The sequence below is a fragment of the Rhinatrema bivittatum genome, chromosome 11, assembly GCF_901001135.1.
Source record: "Rhinatrema bivittatum chromosome 11, aRhiBiv1.1, whole genome shotgun sequence".
NCBI lineage: Eukaryota > Metazoa > Chordata > Amphibia > Gymnophiona > Rhinatrematidae > Rhinatrema > Rhinatrema bivittatum.
The window spans coordinates 46,029,389-46,051,387 of record NC_042625.1 but is presented as its reverse complement, the minus strand read 5'-3'; the positions used below and the strand labels follow the sequence as shown (position 1 = coordinate 46,051,387).

At 47.9% G+C, this 21,999-nt stretch overlaps 1 protein-coding gene across 4 annotated transcripts in view; it reads right to left on the bottom strand.

Annotated features, from left to right (window-relative positions):
* Nucleotides 1-21,770, bottom strand: part of GOLGA3 (golgin A3) — an 87,286-nt gene extending 65,516 nt beyond the window's left edge. The window contains exons 1-3 of one of the 4 annotated variants that reach the window (XM_029619693.1): nt 21,471-21,770; nt 12,415-12,777; nt 3,067-3,315 (exon numbers count right to left, since the gene is read on the bottom strand). In XM_029619693.1, coding sequence (XP_029475553.1) covers nt 3,067-3,315; nt 12,415-12,547 — 382 coding nt within the window. In that variant the 5' untranslated portion in view covers nt 12,548-12,777; nt 21,471-21,770. The other 3 variants (XM_029619695.1, XM_029619694.1, XM_029619696.1) reach the window with 3 other exon arrangements.
* Between the last annotated feature and the right edge of the window lie 229 nt (nt 21,771-21,999).

Sequence of the window (21,999 nt, the reverse complement as noted above, 5' to 3'; positions counted from 1 at the left end):
ACCCCTGCTTAGATGATCTTCCTGTAGCCACTACTGGAGCCGAGAGCTTACGCCCATCAGTAAGTGGAGGTGAATCGAATAGTCTTGAGACTGTGGGTTGGAACATGACAGTAGCGAGTGTTGGAAGTGTCACATGTGTGACCTCGCCCACAGCACTACCTCCAGGGTTGCCTTCATCAGACAGATAACTTGGAGATAGCTCCACACCATTGGGGTATCATGCTCATCAACTTACACATTTGGGACATCAACTTCATTAAACGCATGGTCGGAAGGAAGACATTGGCCTGCTTGGTGTCAACCCAGACTCCCAGATATTCCAAGGACTGGGAGGACCCAACCAAGTTCCTGAAGCAAGGAGGTCAACCTGTTGGTCACCTGGAAACTCTTCCACAGACTTGGCCAGGATCAATCAGTCATCCGGGTATAGGTGCACCAGGTTACCTCTTTTCTCAATGCTGCTGCTATGACCACCATAATCTTGGAAAATGTTCTGGGGGTGGTGGCTAGGCCAAAGGGCAGAGCCTGGAACTGATAATGGCGACCCAGTACTGCAAAGCGTAGGAAACATTGGTTTTCTTGACGGATTGTAATATGTAGGCAGGCCTCGGATAGGTCCAGGGAGGTTAAGAACTCTCCCAATTGTATGGACATTATCATGGAGCATAGGGTTTTCATGCGGAAATGATTCTCTCGTAGATGTTGGTTGACACTCTTGAAGACCAGGATGGGGCGAAAGGAACCTTCCTTCTTGGGTACAATGAAATAGATGTATTTTCCTGGGCCGCAGATACTGGGATTATAGCCCTCATCCTGAGGAGCCTTAAAAGAATAGTCTCCACTGCCTGCTTCTTGATCTGGGAGTGGCAAGGAGACATCATGAAGATGTCCCAATGAGTGCTGTGAAATTCCAGTGCATATCATTCACTCCAGTACCCATTTGTCCAAAGTGATCTCGACTCACCTCTCATAGAAAAGGGACAGTCGATCCCCTATCTCCTCGTTCCGAGAGTGGATTGGCAAAACTTCATTCGGGGATTTAAGGATGGACCATCTGTCTATTGTGCTCATCCTTTAATGCCACTCCTCCCTCCACTGGGATATTTGTTCACTCAGAGACGACACAGACCAGCACATCCACTTTAGGGAAACGCAAACACTCTCGCTGCCTGATCCAGTGCATATAGAGCTTCTAATGCTTGTCCACTTTTAAAACTTGCTTCTGGGGCATCCCATTCTAGGTCAAGTAACTCCTGGATGGCTTCCTGTACTGGAAAGTAACAAGAGGCTTTCTGTAGGGAAATAAGAATGGGATTCTTCTTTTGTTCCATCATAGAGCGCCCCCCCCCCCCCCCCGGAACTCCCAGCATCTTTAGGTTCTGGGAAATCAGGGCTGGCAATTCATCTCTATGGGAAAACCATAACATGGTCAGATAAGGTTCTATACCAAGGGAATTTCCCCATTTTCCAAGGAATCTGTATTCTCCTCTTCATCCGTGCCAGGAATACCCTTGGTGAGGCAAGGCATGATCTGCCAATAGGACTGGAGAGGGAGGGCTTACCGGCTAAGGTTCCATCCGGACAGGGGCAAGTGATGTAGCAGACTGTGCCTGTACAAAGGCTTGAAGGCCCTGGAAAAATTCCACCCAAGGGAAGGCAGCAAGTCCACGAGGTACTGGGGTAGGTGCCGCTGAATTTCCCTCTCCCATAGATGACCCAGTCCCGGGGGTACTCTGATCCGGGGTACTTCCAGTTAAGGCTGTGGCTAACCCATCCTCTGAATGGGAGGAGCCGGGCTTAGCAAAGTCTGGGGAGGACAACTCAGCCTGGGCTTCCTCACAGTGCTGACATAAGTTGGAATCCAGGTCAGACTGTGAAGCCCTAATATGACAAGCAGCGCAGAGAGAAAGGCACTTATGTTTCATGGCTGCCTGAGCCATTGGCGGCAGTAACTATGTATTCTATTGGCTTGTGCTTAAAATTTTTATGCACACAGATTTTGGGCACCTAGGCAGGACACGGCAAGGTGCACACAGTCCGTGCGCCTGGCTTTACCTGTATACTGTGCTTAGTAGTTTGTGCGTGTATGTACATGTGTGACGTTATGCACACAGCACGTGTGCAGAGCCAACACACTTCACGTACCAACATTCTAAGGAGGGCAACAGGGCACACACAAAGATGAACAGGCCTACCATGCCTTAAGCGGGGCCTAGCCCACAGAGGGGCCGCTCAACCCACTCGGCAGCCCATTTCTCCTTACCCCAATGGGATCAGGAACAATGTTGGTACAGCGCACCGAACTAGGAGACCTGAGGAAGTTTTACCAAAACCCCTCCACATGTCTCTGAATCTGGAGATAATCTGCTCTCTCTCTTTTTTTTTTTTTTTTAACTTATCTGGACTCAGCGCATACCAGCTGAGTACAGAGATGGCTCTGGCTGCAGGGGGGGGGCGGGGGGGAAGAAGAGGGCTTTAGCCATCACCGCCGAGCTTGTCTTCCTGCACCCACTGCCTTTCAGCTGCTTAAGCAGCAAAGTCCATGCCGGAAACCGGCTACCGGACCAAGGCAAACCTCTGAGGGATCTCGGAAATCTCCTCAGGAATTCTCAATTGGGAGAGAGACCTTTAGCTATCACCACATGAGAGCAGGGTTAAATTTTTTCTCCAGTTTAAATGCAGAATTTCTCCTTCCAAAAAATACAGCAATCCGCTTAGGAGAGGTACATCCACCATCTGCTGGAGACGGAGAAATACTGAACGGATGAAGTCACTGCAGGGGTGTATCTAGGGTGACGTCAGCTTTGAAATCTGACTCCGTCTCCATCTGCTGGCAGAGGAGCATAACCCATTGGGGTCTTGAGTCCACGTGGCTACACTCTAGGAAAGCTGTGTTTTATTTAAACATTGGTAGATAGGCTCTGAGATTACACAAGTACATTGTGGATTTATGGCTGACTAGAACTTAGTCTCAGCTTTACAGACTGGAGAGAAAATAGTTAACAAAAAGGTTTAAGATGGCAAAAAAATATAACAGGCAGAAAGAAGGGGCTCTTTTATGCTTACATAATTCAGTTTCTTGCATATGAAGGCTTAGCTTGAGAGACTGCAAAGCTTCTTTCCTACAAACTATGCTTTCAGCGCTAGATCCCTGAGACGCCATTAGGGTGTCATGGAAACCAGGCACACCTGGAGATGGCTCTGGGCAGCAAGTAGTGTCAGGAGGGTCTGGGTACTGAGAAACGGGACCATTCTGGCAGGAGTTCATCTGCTCCAATTGCTCTCCTTCGTTCGGCACCTTGTCAGCATTAATATCTGGAAGAGACAAGGGGGTTGTAACATGCTCTAATCTTGATAGCAACAGGCTCTCGCACATGGATGCATGCCAAAACTAGAAGGGGCACTATGGGACCTGGAAAGAGAAAGCAAGCAGACAGGTCAGACAGAGTGAAAGTGGTGCAATAAAGAAATGGCACCACCCTCAGCCCCTGCAGAGACAGAAGCTGGCACTGTAAACATGAGAACATTGGTGATGTCTTTGGGCACAATTTCCCAGCCAGGCAGTTTATCCCCTTTTGCAGAAGAGAAAATTTGTCTTCCTGCTTAATCTAAGAGAAGATGTGACACCCGAAGGCACACCACGTCCTTCCCTTCTCGCTCCTCTCGTATTGAGGAGGTATCACATGACATCTCTAATTCTTTTCTTTTACTAATTTTAGGTATAGAGAAAGAGCAGCACAAAAGACAACACAATAGATACAAACTCAAAGGGCTTTATTTATTTATTCCAAGTGCTCCTGTTCGCTGCAGAGAAGATAACACACGGGAACCAGAGCACTCATCCACCCATTCAAGGAAGAGTTTTATTGTGCTTAACTTTTAAGCTTGCCAGATCAGCCACAGCAAACATCTTGCAGTGTAGCTGGTTGGTGCCTATAAGAAGTTAAACACAATAACCTTCTTCTGGAACAGATCCAGGAGCTGCCTTAGCATTGCTTTTCTAACAGGGTATTGTGTAAGTGAGGTGATTAAGAGGGGTGTACATCTTTTGGACACACTGCTTTCCTCCAGAGAAACATGCAAATGCATTGTTTAAAATGGTCAGCACTGTTGCTTGGATTAATGGACAACCCAGACTGAACGCTTTGCCCCCACACAGAGGTAACAGCAGAAGGACATTACACAATAGCAGCTTCGGAAATATTTAAGCTAGAAACCTGCCCAAGGGGGAAAAAAAGTCTGGGGATGGGGATTGCCGCTAAGTTTACAAAACATGCTGCTTAAAGTTCAAGAAATGATTACATCTGGGCATCTCTCTCATAACAAACCCCAAAGGGTGCGACAGACATTGATCTTCTCCAGCCTCATGCAGTGGGTAGGTTTTATTGCTTACAGGCCAAGAGCCACCATGGCTGATCTAGACCAAACTTACTACAGGGGACTGAAAAAAAAATGTATACAATTGTCATTCATAAAACAAAAAATATGCAGGCAAATAAGGACAGAGGGGGGTCCATCCAGTCTGTCCAAGTCACTTCCTTTTGCAATGCCACAGCTCACAGCTCATCCCTGGCTTTCCCTTTACTTCTCAATTCATACTTGCTTTGAAGTCAAAGCTTTTAGTTGAAAAGTACAATCATATTTAACCACAAGAATCACTATTAGTAGTGTAGCCAGTGGGATTTGTTATTGCAGGTCCTGATGTTAGCTTGATAGGAAATAGTTTGGGATTTTGAAACAAGAAGATTTAGGGAAGCAAGACAAGACTTTAAAACCAGGAGTTATCCCATGATGCTCGTGTACACGGTAACAACACGCCTTCGAATTCCTAAGCATCAGGGGATTCTTGCAGAAGGGCCTGGGGACCACTGGAGCATGCTCCCTGGTTGACGACTGCAACGAGAGGACTAAAATAAATTAGAAAGGGGATTAATAAAAAACAGGAGAAAAATAAAATCTCCCAGCTCATCGGATACACTGCTCGGCAGCTGAAAACTGGCAGGGGATTCTTTGCCAATAACTGTCATCGGTGAGTTTTGGGGGGTTTCAAGTGTCACTGTGGCAGCAAAATGGCATCGAAATCCTAACGGCTTTTGTGTAAATCCTGCAGAATATGAGCATTCTCTCGTCCTTCAACGCCATCAGTGACAGTAGAACCTAACGGGCAAGGAGATGGCAAGAAAAGGAAAATACATGCACTCTTTAAAAGCTCAAACTGTAGAAACACAAACTGCGAAAGCAGATAGGAGGCTGAGCGTACGCCTGCTCAGCAGGCACAAGTTCACAGATAGGATGAAGTTCCACTCCCCTCCCTAAATTGAAACAAGGCAACATTACTTGAAAAAAAGCCTCAGGAAACCTGAAACTCAGAGAACTTGTAAACAGAAATCAATAGTAAAGAAAATTCTGATCTGCGGTTCCTTCCTATGAAGGGCAGGAACATTCAGCTTGGCTCAGTTGGAGTCTTTCAAATGAGAAAGTCAAGAAAATGCTCAGCATGAAAAGCTGACCGCGCCCTGTGAAGCCATAGACACTTTCGGACCCATGTGATATCGGCGCGCGTTAAAGGGGCACTCATGATTGAGCGCCCGCTCCCTTAACACGTGCCCATCCACCTCTCCGGGACGCCCATGCAAATGGGCAGCCGCGGTAAAAAGGAGACACTAAGGGAAACTGCGCGCCCCTTGCACCTCTTTGGCAGCGGGCGCCTGGGAGAGGTGGCTGTCAGCTGGCACACTTTTTTTAAACATTTTTTGGGGAACATTTCTAGCTTTTTAATGCCACTATATTAAGTCGGAGGAAGTATAGACAAGCAGTATTTTCTGCTTTTCTGCACACTTTTTGGGCTCCTCAAGACTTAACGCTAGCTCCAGAGAGTAGACTTTTTTTTTTGCATGGAGGGGAAATCAATAATAGCCTCATCAACATGCATTTGCACGTGACGAACGCTATTACCTATGCGCGCAATAGGACACGCGTTTTGGACATGCTAAAGGAAAATTGGTTCTTACCTGCTAATTTTCGTTCCTGTAATACCACAGATCAGTCCAAACAAGCGGGTTTTATTCATCCCTACCAGCAGATGGAGGTAGAGAACAAAACTTTGGGCACTGCCACATATACGAGAGTGCCACCTGTAGTCCCCTCAGTATTAATCGATACCCAAGCCAAGATAAGAAAAAATAAAGAGCGAACAAGGCTCCCAACATGGATAGCCCTGACCAACTAGATAACCATGTAGCAACGCTAAACCTAGAAATTAAAGCCAGAAAATGGCAAATCTGCTTTGCAAATAAATACAGCAGTAGACCAAGCAGTCTTTCGGCAAAGATCCTCAGGGCAAGCTTCTGGACTGATCTGTGGTATTACAAGAACGAAAATTAGCAGATAAGAACCAATTTTCCTTCCTGTACATACCCAGATCGGTCCAGATACTGGACGGGAACCCGGAAGACCCGCTCGAAGAACACTCTCTCCAAAAGGGGCCGCCTCCAGGGCCCGCACATCCAAACGGTAATGCTTGGTAAAAAAGTGTGCAATGAAGTCCACACCGCGGCTCTACAGATCTCTTGGGGAGACACCAGCTGACACTCAGCCCAGGACGTCGCCTGAGCTCGAATCAAATGTGCTCTAAGACCCCCTGGAACCGCTCTTCCTTTTGATACATAAGCTGCAGAGATCGTCTCTTTCAACCAATGAGACAAAGAAGTCTTAAATGCCTTTTCACCCTTTTTTGCTCCCCCGAACAGGACGAACAAATGATCAGAACGACAAAAAGCGTTAGTGACTTTCAAGTAACGTAATACCAGCCGTCTCCCATCCAAAAGATGAAGCTCTCGTCCCATCGAGGGATCCCGAGCCCAATCCGGAAACCCGGGCAACTACAGTAATTGGTTTACATGAAAAACCAACACCACCTTAGGAAGAAACAAAGATACTGAACGCAAGGCACCGTATCGGACGATATCCGGAGAAACTGATCACGGCACGAAAGCGCCTGCAATTCCGAAATCCTTCTAGCCGAACAGATAGCTACCAAAAAGACCGTCTTCAGAGCCAGGATCTTCAAAGATACCTGATTCAGAGGCTCGAACGGCTCCTCACAAAGGATAAACCCACCTGCAAAAAAGACAAAATATGGGACACCGACACCTGAAGAGGATCCAATCCCTGTTGTCCACACCAGGTCTCAAATACTTTCCATACCCTGGAATAGGCTAAAGAGGTAGCAGGGCGTCTCGCTTGGAGCAGCGTGGTAATTACTGGTTCCGAATATCCACTCACGCGCAATCGCCTCCTCTCAAAAGCCAGGCCACGAGACAAAAGCGATCCTCCCGATCGGAAAATATAGGTTCCTGATGCACGAGATCCGGTAAATGGATCAGGCGTAGCGGTCCGTACAGTGCCAGCCGCATCAGATCCGTGAACCACGAACGGCGAGGCCATTCCAGAGCCACCAGAATCACTGACCCCGCATGGCCCTCTACACGCCTGAGTACCTTTGCTATCAGTGGCCAAGGAGGAAAGACGTAAAGGAGAACTCCAGTCGGCCACGGACATACGACTGCATCGAGCCCCACTGCCCCGGACTCCCTCCGGCGGCTGAAGAACCTTTGCGTCTTGGTATTGAGACTCGTTGCCATGAGATCAAACTGCGGGGTTCCCCACCGTTCGCAGAGAAACTCCCAGGCCCTTTAAGAGAGTTCCCACTCCCCCGAATCCAACTGCTGCCGGCTGAGGTAATCCACCTGGGCGTTGTTAACTTCTGCCACATGGGAGGCGGCGATTCCTTTGAGATGAAGCTCTGCCCACTCAAACAGCAGCTGAGCCTTCTGCGCTACCGTGGGAACCCCCCTGGTGGTTGATGTAAGCCACCGTGGTCAAATTGTCCGAGAAAACTCGCACCATCCGATCACGGACCAAGAGTAGAAACTGCTCCAGAGCTCGGTGCACCATTCTAGTCTCCAGGCGATTGATGGACCATGTCTGTTCCGACGTCGACCAAAGGCCCTGAGCAGACCTGCCCAGACAAACTGCCCTCCAGCCCCGAAGACTTGCATCTGTGGTGACCACCAGCCAATCCAGGTCCTCGAGAGGCATCCCCTTCTCCAGATTGTTCTGCGTCATCCACCAGGCCAGACTGGCCCTGGCTGACTTCATCGGATCCAGGGGTAGGAAATATTGTTGCGACAGAGGATTCCAACAGGACAACAAGGCTTATGCAGAGACCTCAAATGGGCAAACGCCCAGGGCACCAGTTCCAAGGTGGACACCATCGAGCCCAGGAACTATAAGTAATCCCAGACTTTCAGCACCTGTAGACGAAGCAAACGCACTATCTGCCCCTGAATTTTGTTCACCCTGTCGTCTGAAAGAAAACACTTTGCTCCGCTGGGTGTGAAGCAGGCTCCAAAGTATTCGAGGGAACGGGAGGGGACCAGATGGCTCTTCTGCACATTGATAACCCAACCTAGAGATTCCAGGAGTGACTGAACTTGGTCCATGGACCGCACACATTCCTCTAGTGACTTTGCCCGTATCAGCCAATCATCCAAGTACGGGTGCACCAGCAATCCCTCCTGTGGCAGCGCCTCGCCACTACCACCATCACCTTTGTAAAGGTCCGTGGGGCGGTGGCCAGCCCGAAAGGCAGCGCTTGAAACTGATAGTGCTGTCCCAAAACCATGAATCTGAGAAACTTCTGGTGCTCCTGATGGATGGGGATATGCAGATAAGCCTTGGTGAGATCCAGAGACGCCAAAAACTCTCCTCCCCGTACCGCCGCAATTATGGTGCGCAATGTCTCCATACAAACACATGGTACCTTCAAACTCTGGTTGACTTTCCTCAGGTCTAGGATAGGTCGGAACCTGCCCTCCTTCTTGGGCACCACGAAATAGATGGAATATCTGCCTTGTCCCTGTTTGGACACTGGTACCAGTACAACCGCTTCCAGACTTAACAACCACTGAAGCGTTTCCTGGACCGCTGTCCGCTTACTTCGGGAAAGACAACCTGACTCCAGAAAGACCGACCGCAGTGGGTGAGAAAATTCTAAAGCGTAGCCGATTCTCACCATGCTCAACACCCACCGGTCGGAAGTGATCTTGGTCCACTCCCCGTAGAACCGGACCAGCCTGCCTCAGATTACCAGAGACGAGGAGTGGACCTGCCGGATCTCACTGTGAGGATTTATTGCCACCCGCACCCTGGGTGGATCCGCCTCTAGATGATCTTCCAGCCCCTCGAAAGGACTGTTGCCTATACGAGGACTGTCTTGGGGCCGAGGCCCCCAAGGGCCTCATCTGATGAAAACGTCTGGACTCCCGAAAGCGAGGCAGAGAAGAGAAAGGTTTCCGGCCAGACTTTCGATCCTCTGGCAGCCTATTGCCCTTTGTCTCTCCCAGTGACTTCATCAGACGATTGAGGACGTCAAACAGCAGTTTCCCCCCAGGTCATACAAGGCATCCGCGCCATAGGCAACCCCTGCCTCTAGCTGGGATGCCTGGACTGGGGAAAGAGTCCCAGAGGCCGACTGCTTCTGTGGCTTCTGGATCCAACACAAAAAGGCCCGCTGCATCAGACTTGCACATACCGCCACCCACAGGTCGAACCCCAGGACCTCAAAAGCTCGCTTAAGTTGCACTTCCAACTTCCGATCCTGAACATCCTTCAGAGCAGAAGCTCCAGCCACCGGAATAGTGGTCTTCTTAGTGACTGCCAAAACTGCCGCATCCACCTTCGGGACCTTGAGAACATCCAAATGGTCCTGCAGAAGCGGACAACGCTTGGACATCGCTCTACCAATTCGCAGACCCAAGTCGGGGGAATCCCAGTCTCGGTTGATCAATTTCTGGATTTTCTTCAGAATTGGGAAAGCGTTGGTGGGGGGGGGGGGGCTCCATAGGCCATCCAGAACCAGGTTAACTCCTTCAGCATCTTAATCCTCCAGGGTGAGCTTGATCCTCAGCTCCTTCAACACCTGAGGTATAAGCGGGCAAAGCTCCCTTCTTGAAAAGCCGGATCACCCGCGGATCATCGCCTTCAGCCTCCGGACCCTCCAGAGCGAGACCGCCAATCGGGTCCCCATCCTGATCGGCCTCCGAGACCTCATCCTCCTGCTTAGACTCGTCGGAATCTTCCGAGACAGATTCCAATTGCGATAGCCATCCCTCGGGAGACAGAGTTCACGGGCCCGTGGAACCTTTAGGGGGGACCTTACCCTGCTTTGCCGAACCCATTGGGCCGACTGCGACACCGCACTTACCTGCCTGCCTAGCCAGGAAGGTCTCATGCAGGAAAAGTACGAATTCGGGTGAACCCCCCCCCTCCCCCCAGCTGGGGCCCCCGAAGGGTGCTTGGGGCTGCTAGGGCCTGAGACATCCGGACCTTTTTCCCTAGGTCGAACCATGGGAGACAGGAGCAGCGGGGACCCCCTGGACCAAAGCCCCCCTATCTGGCTCTGCTTCTGCGGCCACAGTCACTCCCCTCCTGTGATCCCAGCACCACCGCTGCGGTCCGCAAATGCCTCCGCGGCTTTGCTTGCCTTTCAGAGCCCCCCCCCCCCCCCTCCAGCACACTCCGTGCAGAGGAGGTGGTCATTCAGGCTGACCAACGGGTTACCACAGGCCCTGCAGGTCTCTCTGAGCTGCTTGTCTGTCATAACAAGCACCAAGAAATAAAGCAAGGCAAAATAAAAATCTAAACAGGCAATCCTATGCTTGTCGTGCTTTCCCGCGGCACGGATCGCGAGGGGAAGGGGCGCACCACGCACCAGCTGTCAAACCCTGAAGAAGGCGCACTGCCCCAAGAATTTCCCACTGGCCCGGTGAACAGGCCCGCTGCCGCGACTGAAAACTGCACGGCTCGATCGGGAGTACAGCCAGCCCCCACCGGCGTGAATCTGCCCCAACTGGGACCACCCTCTTCCAAATGAGCCCACTTACAGCCCGGCCTGCACCCAACGATCTCGCCGAGGATTTCAGCCTGCTAGGCCGCACAGCCTGCCACATGCAAAAGCAGACAGCTGCTGGTGACTTTTTTTTTTTTTTTTTTTTTTTTAAACAATAAAACTTTAAACTTAAAAGGCCCAGATACACAGGAAAGCACAAAACAAAAGTAAGAGTACTTCCCTGCTCCTGGGCCGGCAGAGGGGCTTCGGGCCTACCGAGGGAACCAGACCACTGGCTGTCAGGGGTCCCGGAGTCGCAGGCTGAAGCTGGCCGGGGGCATCCAACCCCCCGTTCGCCCGGCTCAACCCGAGGGACGACCCTTCTGCAGGAGCCTGTCACTTCGGGGAGCAATTTTCCTTAAAATATCTAATCAGTCAGGACTATAAGTTAGCACCTCTACCATCTGCTGGAGATAGAGAAATACTGAGGGACTGCAGGTGGCACTTGTATATGTGGCAGTGCCCAAAGTTTTGTTCTCTACCTCCATCTGCTGGTAGGGATGAATAAAACCCGCTTGTCTGGACTGATCTGGTATGTTCAAGAACCCCCATTTTGCATTGTGGTATATGGATGTGCGTCCAATCGCAGGTTAACCGTGCACTGCAGCCAGCACAGAGTACTGCATCAGCCCACTTGAGCCTTTATCACCAGAAACTGTTTCTCTAAGCCCAGAAAGGGAAAAATCCTTTCTGAAGAAGGGCCATTGTTTTTTAAATTGTGTGAAAGTCAAGGTGAGCAGGTGGGATCATGACTCCCCTCAACATACTTGTCTGGTGACTATGAGGACAGAACCGTAAGCATACTACAAGTTGAAAGAGCCCAGAACTGCCAACTTCATATCTAGGTATAAAGGGAGCTACTAAAACAGACAAACATTTTACACTGTCACATGGGGGGCAGGGGAACAGTGAAAGATGCATGGGTACTTTCACCTGCAGATTTTGTTCCCCAGTTTGAAAATTGCCTAATAAAACATTATTGCAGAGACCGGCACCTGCTTCTTCTGGCCACCAACTCCACATGTTGCTGCATTTCCCGACCTCAAAAAGAGGCATCTGCAGAGCAGAGGAGACCCTTGAATCAGCCTTCACATCCAAGGTGTCAGGATAAGCAAGGATCCTTATAGCAACAAAAATGAGCATTTATTTCTGGTATGCATATTAATCTTAATCTAATTTGTACTCGTGCTGCTGTGGAATCACTGGCACCTCCCAACCCAGAATTTTGTTCTTTTATCTCGTGTACTGCTGTCCCTGAACTCTCCCCTATGATAAGCAGTGCTGCTGAGCCTCTGATCAGCTACACAACTCGTTCGAGGAAAGCACTGCTCATTAAGAAGAACGTACGCTAAAAAGGAACCACTCAATCCAAAACAAGGTCTACTTAATTTCTTAAAAGTACAGACAGAAGCACAATTATAACCAAGAAAGTGACCAAAACAACTGCAGATGTGATAACTTACTAGCAAGTCTGTCTCCTGCCACAGGCAGACTTGATTTGGCTTTGTGATCAGTGATACTCTCACGAAGACCAACAGTCCCATTCCCAGCGCCGTTCTCCAAGAGCACATCTTGCTGCTCTGCTGAAGAATACATGATGAAAGTGATTTGGACAGAAAAATCTCAGCGAGCTGTCAATGGATTGGTTTCCCAGTCAATAGCTAGGGGCGGTTTCTCTCCATGTCAGTGCAGCATGCCTTGTCACCAAGCCTGCACAATTGCTGGGTGGATCACTTGTCAGTTCACACTGTTGCTTGTAGCAGAGAAATTCCAAATCATCAAGTTAGCCAACGGCCAAGCAGGCAATTACGGAGAGGCTACATTGTCTGCAAACGAACACAAGTCATTTGAGAAAGGTCATTCTTGTGAAGAAAACAGCAGGGCCAACAAGGTAGACTGCTCCAGCCCTTTCCAATCATTCATCTCACACATCTAGTCACTGGCAGATGTTTGCCATAGATGCTCTCTCACATTTATCTTACAAAAAAAAAAAAAAAAATCAATAGCAAGCCCTTACAGTACTTTGCTGGGGAGGGAAGGGAGATAACAGTTATTTGCTTAAAGCACAATAAATTCGCAGACAAGTGAAAAAAATCTAATCACAACAAAGCCCTGATAACTGCATACACTTCATGGATTAAAAAAAAAAAAAAAAAAAAAAAAAGTAAATGGTTACTTCAACAAAGGCTTGGAAGCCAGGCTTCTGAATCTAGGGCCTGGGCCCCTATGACTTCTGTCAAATCAGTCTACTGCTTTATACAGTTATAAATGGGAATAAAAATAATCTCTCTCTCCTAAACCTCTTCCCTTTGTAAAGTGTCCTGCCTTGAGCCAAAATATTATACCAAATTAACTTACTTCATAAGACAGTAAATTGAGAGCAGTCCTGATAAAAGAATCTTATTCCCCATCCCTTTATAGCTTTTCCAGCTCCACTGGTGGGGAGCAGACGCCAGGAATCCAACCTGAGTCATAGGACCGGCACTCAAAATTACTTTTTAATGCTTCTTTTTCCTTAAATATTTATACATTCTTTGCTGTTAATAAGTGGCTTTTTGAATGAATAATTTTGTTTTGCTCTATTGATATACATTGGAAAAAGAAATAAGACATGCACAGATGTTTACTGTATGAGAATTCACTATCCCGTGATTACAGAATACATCAGGTTTATCTAGGAGGGCTCTCATCTTTTCATGCTATTTGCAGGGTCACATCTCTTTGATTTTCTGGTTCATTTCTTACCTGCTAATTTTCGTTCCTGTAGTATCACAGATCAGTCCAGACTCCTGGGTTTTGCCTCCATGCCAGCAGATGGAAACAGAGAAAGTTTCACTGACACTGTACATAACCCAGTGTGCCACCTGCAGCCCCTCAGTATTGACCTATATCCAAGATAACAGTAACAACCATAAATTTCTAAGCAAACTCTCTCCCCTCCAATGAGACGGAAGAAGATGAAGTTTCCCAAAAAGACAATGGAAAACATAAGCGACCAGCATTGAAAACCTCCAACAACTCCACACTATTTACAAAGCAACAGTATGAGTGGCAGACTCACATTTAGTAAATGAGCAGGTCTCTGGACTGATCTGTAGTACTACAGGAATGAAAATGAACAGGTAAAAAACAATTTTCCTTTCCTTGTACATACCCAGATCAGTCCAGACTCCTGAAATGCACCTAAACTCCCCTTAACTTGGGTGGGACATGGAGAGTTCCGCTCGTAGAACACTCTCACCAAAGCAAATGGAAACCGAAATCCCAACATCCAAGCGATACTACCTAGCAAAAGTGTGCAATGACTTCCCAGTAACCGCCTAAATTTCATGCGGAGACATCTGTTATGACTCAGCCCAGGAAGTCGCCTGAGAACGCATCAAGTGCGCCCCTAAATCCCTCAGCAGTGGGTACCCTTTAGAAATAAAAATTGACTCAATCGCTTCCTTCAGCCACCACACAAATATAGCCCTAGACATCTTACTTCTCTTCTTTGGACTACTCTATAGTAAAAAGAGATGACCCGATCTACGGAAACCATAAGTGACCTTTAGATACCTCAACAGTGCATACCTCTCGTTTAAAGAGCCTAAGCTCCCCCGTGTGAGGCACAGAGGAATCCAAATCTGGAAAAGCTGGAAGCTCCACTGGCTAAGATGGAACGCTGAGACTACATCCAGCAGAAAAGAAGGTACCATGATTAAAGATACCCCCGACTTAATAATCTGTAGGAAGGGCTCTCAACACGCCAGCGCCTAGAACTCCAAATTTTCCTGGCTAAACTAATAGCCACCAAGAAAACCACTTTAAGAATCAAGTCCTTAACTGTAGCTCTTTTTAGTGGCTCAAACCGAGCCTCACACAATCCTCTGATTCTAAGATGGACAAATGTTCCATGCCTGAGGATGCAAGTTCTTAGCTCCACGAAGGAACCGTATAACTTCTGGATGTGCGGACAGTGGATACCCTTGCACCTTACCCCGGAGACAACCCAAATGTCACTACCTGGACTCTCAGAGAGTTAAAGGCCAGTCCCTTGACCAGAACCTTTCTGCAAAAAAGCCAAAATATACAACACCATAGCCTGAACAGGCTGAGGCTGTACTTCATCATGAGGCTGTACTTCATCAACAGCAGACCAGGACTGGAAGGGCCTCCAAATTCACACATCAAGGATGTAGAAGATCACCTAGCCTGCAATAAGGTGGAAATAACCACTTCATCTCAGTCATCTCCACTCAAAAGCGAAACCACAAGACAGAAGTGAGCCGTCTGACCTGAAAATATTGGGCCCTGCTGGAAAAGTGTCGACCGATGTCCGAACCTCAGGGGCTCATCTACAGCCTTGTTACATAGAAACATAGAAATGATGGCAGAAGAAGACCAAACAGCCCATCCAGTCTGCCCAGCAAACTTTCACACTTTTTTTTTCTCATACTTATCTGTTACTCTTGGCCCTTATTAGTAACTTTTTGGTTCTAGTTACCTTCCACCCCCGCCATTGATGTAGAGAGCAGTGCCGGAGCTGCATCTAAGTGAAGTATCTAGCTTAATTGGTTAGGGGTAGTAACTGCCACAATAAGCCAGCTACTCCCATGCTTATTTGTTTACCCAGCCTGTGCCATTCAGTCCTTGTTGGTTGTTCTCTGAATATAATTCCTCTTTTCTTTAATCCTCCCTGCCGTTGAAGCAGTGAGTTGCGCTGGATATGTATTCCAAGTGAAGTATCAGGCTTAATTGATTCGGGGTAGTAACCGCTGTAACAAGCAAGCTACACCCATAATTATTTGTTTACCCAGACTATAATTCAGTCCTTGTTGGTTGTTGCCTGAATATAAATCCTCTTTTCCTCTTTCCCCCCTGCCGTTGAAGCAGAGAGCTATGCTGGATATGCATTGAAAGTAAAGTATCAGACTTATTTGGTTTGGGGTAGTAACAGCTGCAACAAGCAAGCTACTCCCCGGTTTTTTGTGAATGCAAATCCTTTTTACCACATTTCCTCTTGCCGTTGAAGCAGAGCAATGCTGGAGTTGCGTTGACAGTGAGTATTTTTATTGAATAAGGGTATTAATCTCCAGGTAGTAGCCATTATTCCCGCAAGATACCCCCATGCCTCTTCTCTTCATTCACATCCCCTAGATTTTATGGATCCACAGTATTTATCCCACGCCCCTTTGAAGTCCTTCACAGTTTTCACACATCAAGGATCAGATCTGGGAAGCATGGTCGATGTGGCCACTCTGGAGCTATCAGGATCACGTTGCCCAGATGTTTCTCTATTTCCCGTAATCCCTTGTCCACCAGAGGCAAGACAAGGAGGGAAGACAAAGAAAAATCCCTCAAGTTCATGGCAGCACCAGAACTCTGATTCCTTCCGTACCGTATTTTGTGGCTGTAAAACCACGACACCTTTGTGTTCTCTTTGGTCGGGATACCCCCATCTTCCGTGAATGAGACATCGCTGCCTCCGACAGCTTCCATTCCCCAGGATCTAACTTTCTCCAATTGAGAAAATCTGCCTTAATGTTGTTCACTCCAGTGATGTAAGACACTGCCAGCCACTGCTCTGACAAGAAAATTAACTCCTGGGCCTCTCGAGCCACTGCCTGATTCTTGGTTCCACCTTGTGATGTAGGCCTCCATCGTCACATTGTCTGATAGGATCCATACTGGATGGCCGCATAACCTTGGCAGACAGGCAAGCAGCGCAAAATGAACTGCTCTCATCTCTAATCGACTGATAGACCATGAGACCTCCTATTTCGACCACTGGTCCTGCACAGATTCATCTTGCCACGATGCCCTCTATCCATAGAGGCTTGCATCAGTAGTGACTATTACTCAATTCGGAATCTCCAATTCTGCATCACACTCAAGACTGATGCTAGTAAGCCACCATGAAAGACTGCCCCTGGCTTCCCCCTCTAACGGAAGAAGAAGATGAAACTCTTCCAATAACGGATTTCAGCAGAAGAGAAGAGCTCCCTGCAGAGGCTGCATATGCACGAATGCCCAGTGCATTAATTACAATGCTGATGCCATAGAACCCAGGACCTGTAAATAGTCCCAGACCCTGTGCACCAAAAGCTCTAGCAGAAGCCTAATACAACTCTGCAATTTCAGCAATCTATCTCTGTAAGAAACACTCTCTCCGCTAGTGTGTTGAACTGAGCTCCCAGATACTCCAGAGTTTGAAAGAGGATTAAATGGCTCGTTGCTAAGTTCATCACCCATCCTAGAGACTTCGAGCACATCAGAAAGACAATTCCCCATCAAAATCCTCCATTGTCTCATGATCCACATCCCCTTGAACATTACCAGGGACAGCCTCCCTGCAGCATTTTCCCACCGTGACTGACAAATGGAAGGCCTAACCACGTGATCCCAATATAGTAGGTTGCTTCACCTTCACTGGGCACCCCTACAGAAAGATCTGCTGGCCCTGAAAACATTCCAGCCAGGAGAAGGATGCCTGGATCTATACCAGAGTCCATAGGCCCAACCTTGCTCTGTCCAACCTCTCTCTGGAAAGCTTCTGCCCTCAGGAACAAGGGAGGAGGATAACTGACCATTGCCTTGCCTCCTACTCCCCTCCCGAGACACTATAGGCGAAAAGGATGCCCCAACATGGGCAAAAGCTGTAGCAGTCAAATCGCTTTGAGCATCTAAACATCGCTGACACAAACAGAGAGAGTGAGGCCTGAAATGCTATCAAGACAGCAAGCCTCACAGACAGCAAGACACTTGGACCTGTTCCTCCCCAGCATGCAGCCTCCTGTGGGCACACCAATACCACCCGGGCGGACATGGACACTCCTCCAGGATGCGTGCAAATACGCACTCAAGACTAGGTCGTGGTCGTACTTGCACAAGTACCTGCACAAATACGCATTCAAGTTAGGTTGCAATCTTATGTGCACAAGTACCCGCTCAATATGCACTCCAGTCTAGGTCGCGGCCTTATGCACACAAGTACCTGCGCAAATACGCGCTCAAATCTAAGCCACGGCCTTACACACACAGGTCCCTGCACATGCAACTGCCACATGGCAAGAATGTGTGCAAACGCCTACACAAGCAGGAAAAGAAACGCTGCCGCAGTCTACTGACAGCTAAGCAAAGTCTGCCTGCACCTTCAGCGTGTTTAGGCCTGGATCCATTCAATATCCGGCACCGAAAATCAATCATCGAAGGCCTGAAGAGCTTCTCAAAAGCTCAGGCCTCCTGAATGGCCAAGAATCCATGGAGACTGGGACCGAGAGCCAACATCCTCCGCTGCCTGTATCACTAAACAAGCTTTGCCCAGAAGCAAATTAAAATCAGCAGAATACCTCTACTAGAACCAGAAACTCCTCCTCGGTGCAAGTAACTTTCTGCATCTCCGCAGGAAAGAGAACCGCCGACAATAGCTGAGGACGGATTCCCCTGCCTCTCCTGCAGACGCTGCTAGCGAATCGAAAGTGGCTGCCATTTCCGCGTTGATGGGGAAAGCCTCACCGCTAGACCAGTCACCTGCAAGGCTCATTTTACCGGTGCGGCCATGTTCGACGCAGATCCTCAAATGCCACGCCACTTTTGCCGCATGCGCACACAATTCTTGCCTGCACCTGCGGTACCATCAGCACCTCAATGGCAAGCGGGGGGGAGGGGGGGAGAAACAGTCCATCAACACCCTGAAGCCAACACCCAGGCTTCTCCACAGGTAGAGAAGCTGCTGAAAAAATCCCATAGCTGAGCTCCCCGAGATGCTAAAATAGCTCCCCACCCCAGAATCCCGCTGCTGCACAGATTCCCTCCAACTGGTTCCTTTTTTTTTTTTTTTTAACCAAAAACAAAAAGATACATAGAAACCAATAATTTCCTTTTGTGCAAAGGTTCCAGTTCCAAGAGTGCTGGATCAGAAAAGAGCCAGATCACTGTCTACAACCATCTATCGCCAAACTTTAATCGACCCAGCCCAAGACAAACCATATAAAACAGATACTTCCCTGCTTCACTGGGCTTGCAGTGCAGAACTGACAGCAGGTTCCACCACTATCTCATGGGGAATGAAGATCTGGACCACCAGATTCCCACCCCACAGATCTCCAGACCAAGCTTTCAGAAGGGTCACCAACTCCCTGCTAGTCCGCCTCAAACCAGGGGAGATGGCCCCACCAGGATCTCACAACCCCCTGGGAGGATCCAAAAATGTTGTCTTAATCTTTTTTTTTTCTCTCCAGACTGCAGGTTTTATACCATCTACCATCTGCCAGTGGCACCCTGGGTTAATTACAGTGTCAGTGAAACTTTCTGTCTCCATCTGCTGGCAGGGAGGCAAAACCCAGGAGTCTAGACTGATCTGGGTACATACAGGGAATGTGAATTGGCATGATCAAGTAGATAGAGACTAGGATGACCTCCAGGTCATAAAAACAGATAGGTTCAGTGCTGTTTTTCCAGAGTTTTTAATATTAAGAAACTAAAATAATACTGTCAATAAGGAATTGATAGTCAGGGTAACATGTCTTTTTCACTTCTATGCAGTCATTCTGATTTGGAGCCAGCTGCCCCTCCCTCCCCCAAAGACACCTTCCATTTCCTGGGAAAATTGACTGTGTCCATATTTATACTGATTGGCTGATGCTTACTGGGGAATCAGGGCATGCATTTCTGAGTGTATTTTTATTCAATATATGATTCTGTTAGGAGAATATGACCTAACAGTCTAATTTTAGTCTTGGATTAGTTTTATAGGGTGTGACCATGCTTATTTTAAATTTAATTTTCCTGTAGAGACATGCCGTAGTTGGCTTTAAACAGTGCCTGTCCTGTTTACAATCCCTAAGAGTTACCCATCTTTGTGTCACCTCATAATGTAATTTGAATAATTAGATCCTGTTTTGCTCCATTTCCTGTAACATTTAATGTGTCCCAAAGCAAATAGGCGGCTATTTCTTATGCATTACATTTTATTTCAAGCACAAAATACATTGCCTCTGAATCTAAAATGTATTGGGTGGCCCAAATCGTCCATTATTTCTCTGCTTTTTTAGGTTTCTCAGTTTACTGTTCAGCTACTGGAAGTCATCTGCTACTCCTCATCCCTAGCAGAACACCTCAGGCTAGAAAGTCTAATGCAGTACTCTCTTTCTTTCTTTATTGCCAAATTAATGTTTACTTTGTAGTTTTCTTTTGATGCTGCCTTTTGGCAGTAAACATATATACGTAATGGAATAAGGTCAACTTATTGCAAGCTCATTTGGCCAAGTTAAATAAAACAGGGGAGAGAGAAGTTGGTAAAGTGATTTAAAACAAAGTATACACTTATTGTATGCTCATGTTATTAAAACTAATCACTGAACAGCCGAGGCCACGATAATGCTTGCATCACTTTCAAGAAGTCTTTCCCAGTGAACTCCATTTTTATTATAAATGCACAAAACATAAAACTGCATAGTAAAATCTGATTAAAGGCAATAAAATAGTTTGTATTGTTTTTTTTCCATGCAGCATGTATACCCAAGACTTCAGTCACAAGATAAGAAGGAAACCCTGATATTTATCTTGTCAGGATTCCACTATGCATTCCCCTGGGCACTGCAGGACTAAATGACATCCCTGTGCAAAGAGCAAGACAGCAACCAACACTGAAAAAAACCCCAAACAGCATAAAACTGCCCTGTGGAAACCAGGCTAAAGGCCTGATTCATAAAGTCATTTTTCCATAGGCACAGAATAGGAGAAATGCCTTAGTGAATCTATCCTTAAGACTGTAACAAAAATCACCCACTGACAAAAAGAATACTATTTCACCAGCGCTGAAGGTATAATTCACTAAACTCCCCCCCCCCCCCCCATAGATAAAGAATTTGGAAAAAACCTTAGTAAAGTAAGACCTGAAAATAGTCAAATTAACGTTTTATAACTCTCTTGGACACTTAGCAGGATGGAATACCTTTTAAAGGACCAACATAAAAAGTATTCAAACAGGCTGTACAGGAGCTTTCAAGCCTGCACAGATCCTTTCACCATTTGGAGCACCTGAAGCAGGGACCCATCTGGCCTCAAAAGAGTTAATGAAGTACAGCTAGCAGAATGCTATGGACAAACTTCTGGAGGGCAGATTCATTAATATAAGATAGGAGATCCCCCACACTGACAGGGAATGGAGCTCCCGGACACTTCGGACTGGCCACTGAGGATATACAGGATTCTGGGCTTCATGGCCCTTCTTATGTTCTTCAGACCCAATACAAGACTTCAGGTTTCTTCAGGCATAGTATGGCCGCAGTGGACACCTACCCGCAGCGCTAAGGACGTTCAGCCGGGGTGGGGACTCCTGCAGCAGCTCTTCACTATTCTCCCCGAGAGGCGGGGAGTCCCACCGACAGGGGCCAGCGCTTCCCCTCACCACAGATGACCCTCGAGCTCCCCCGGGTCACCTCTGCTACCCGAGGTCACTGCAGTCCTGCCCATTGCCTGAGGTCACCACACCCCTATTCTCCCCGGCTCCTTCAGGACAACGCTACCCCATTACCTCGCTTCACCGTTTTCTCCTCCCGGCTCGGCTTCTCCACTCCCTCCCTAGACGTGGCTCTGGAAGCCCGGGTCCGCACCTCTCACCGATCCGGCAGGAAACACGCGCTGCGGAGCTGATTTCTCCACCACTAGACCCCCGCCCTACTGGAGGCTGAGCTCCAGCCACGGCCTTCCCTTGCCGGGCTGCATCCTGCCCTTGTTCAGAAGTAGTCGGGGAGGGGGGGAGCAGGCAGCCTCCTCTCCACGCCTAGGAACAGTCAGTGATTGGCATGTTTCCCACCGGACGGGATCCCTCAGGAACCCGGAACTTCCGCAGACTACAGATGGAAAGAGACGGATATGACATGTGTCAATAGACCGGGAGGGGGGGAAGGAGGAGGCGGGGCCAGTAATAGAAAAAAAGAATTCCAGAGCTCTTTCTGACGTTAAAGCTGCTGGATGATCTCATGTCATTTAGTATTAGTGTTGTTAATTGTCATTTCCGGTGTCAGTGGTTATAATTCGGGTTCCATTAGTTCATATTAGTA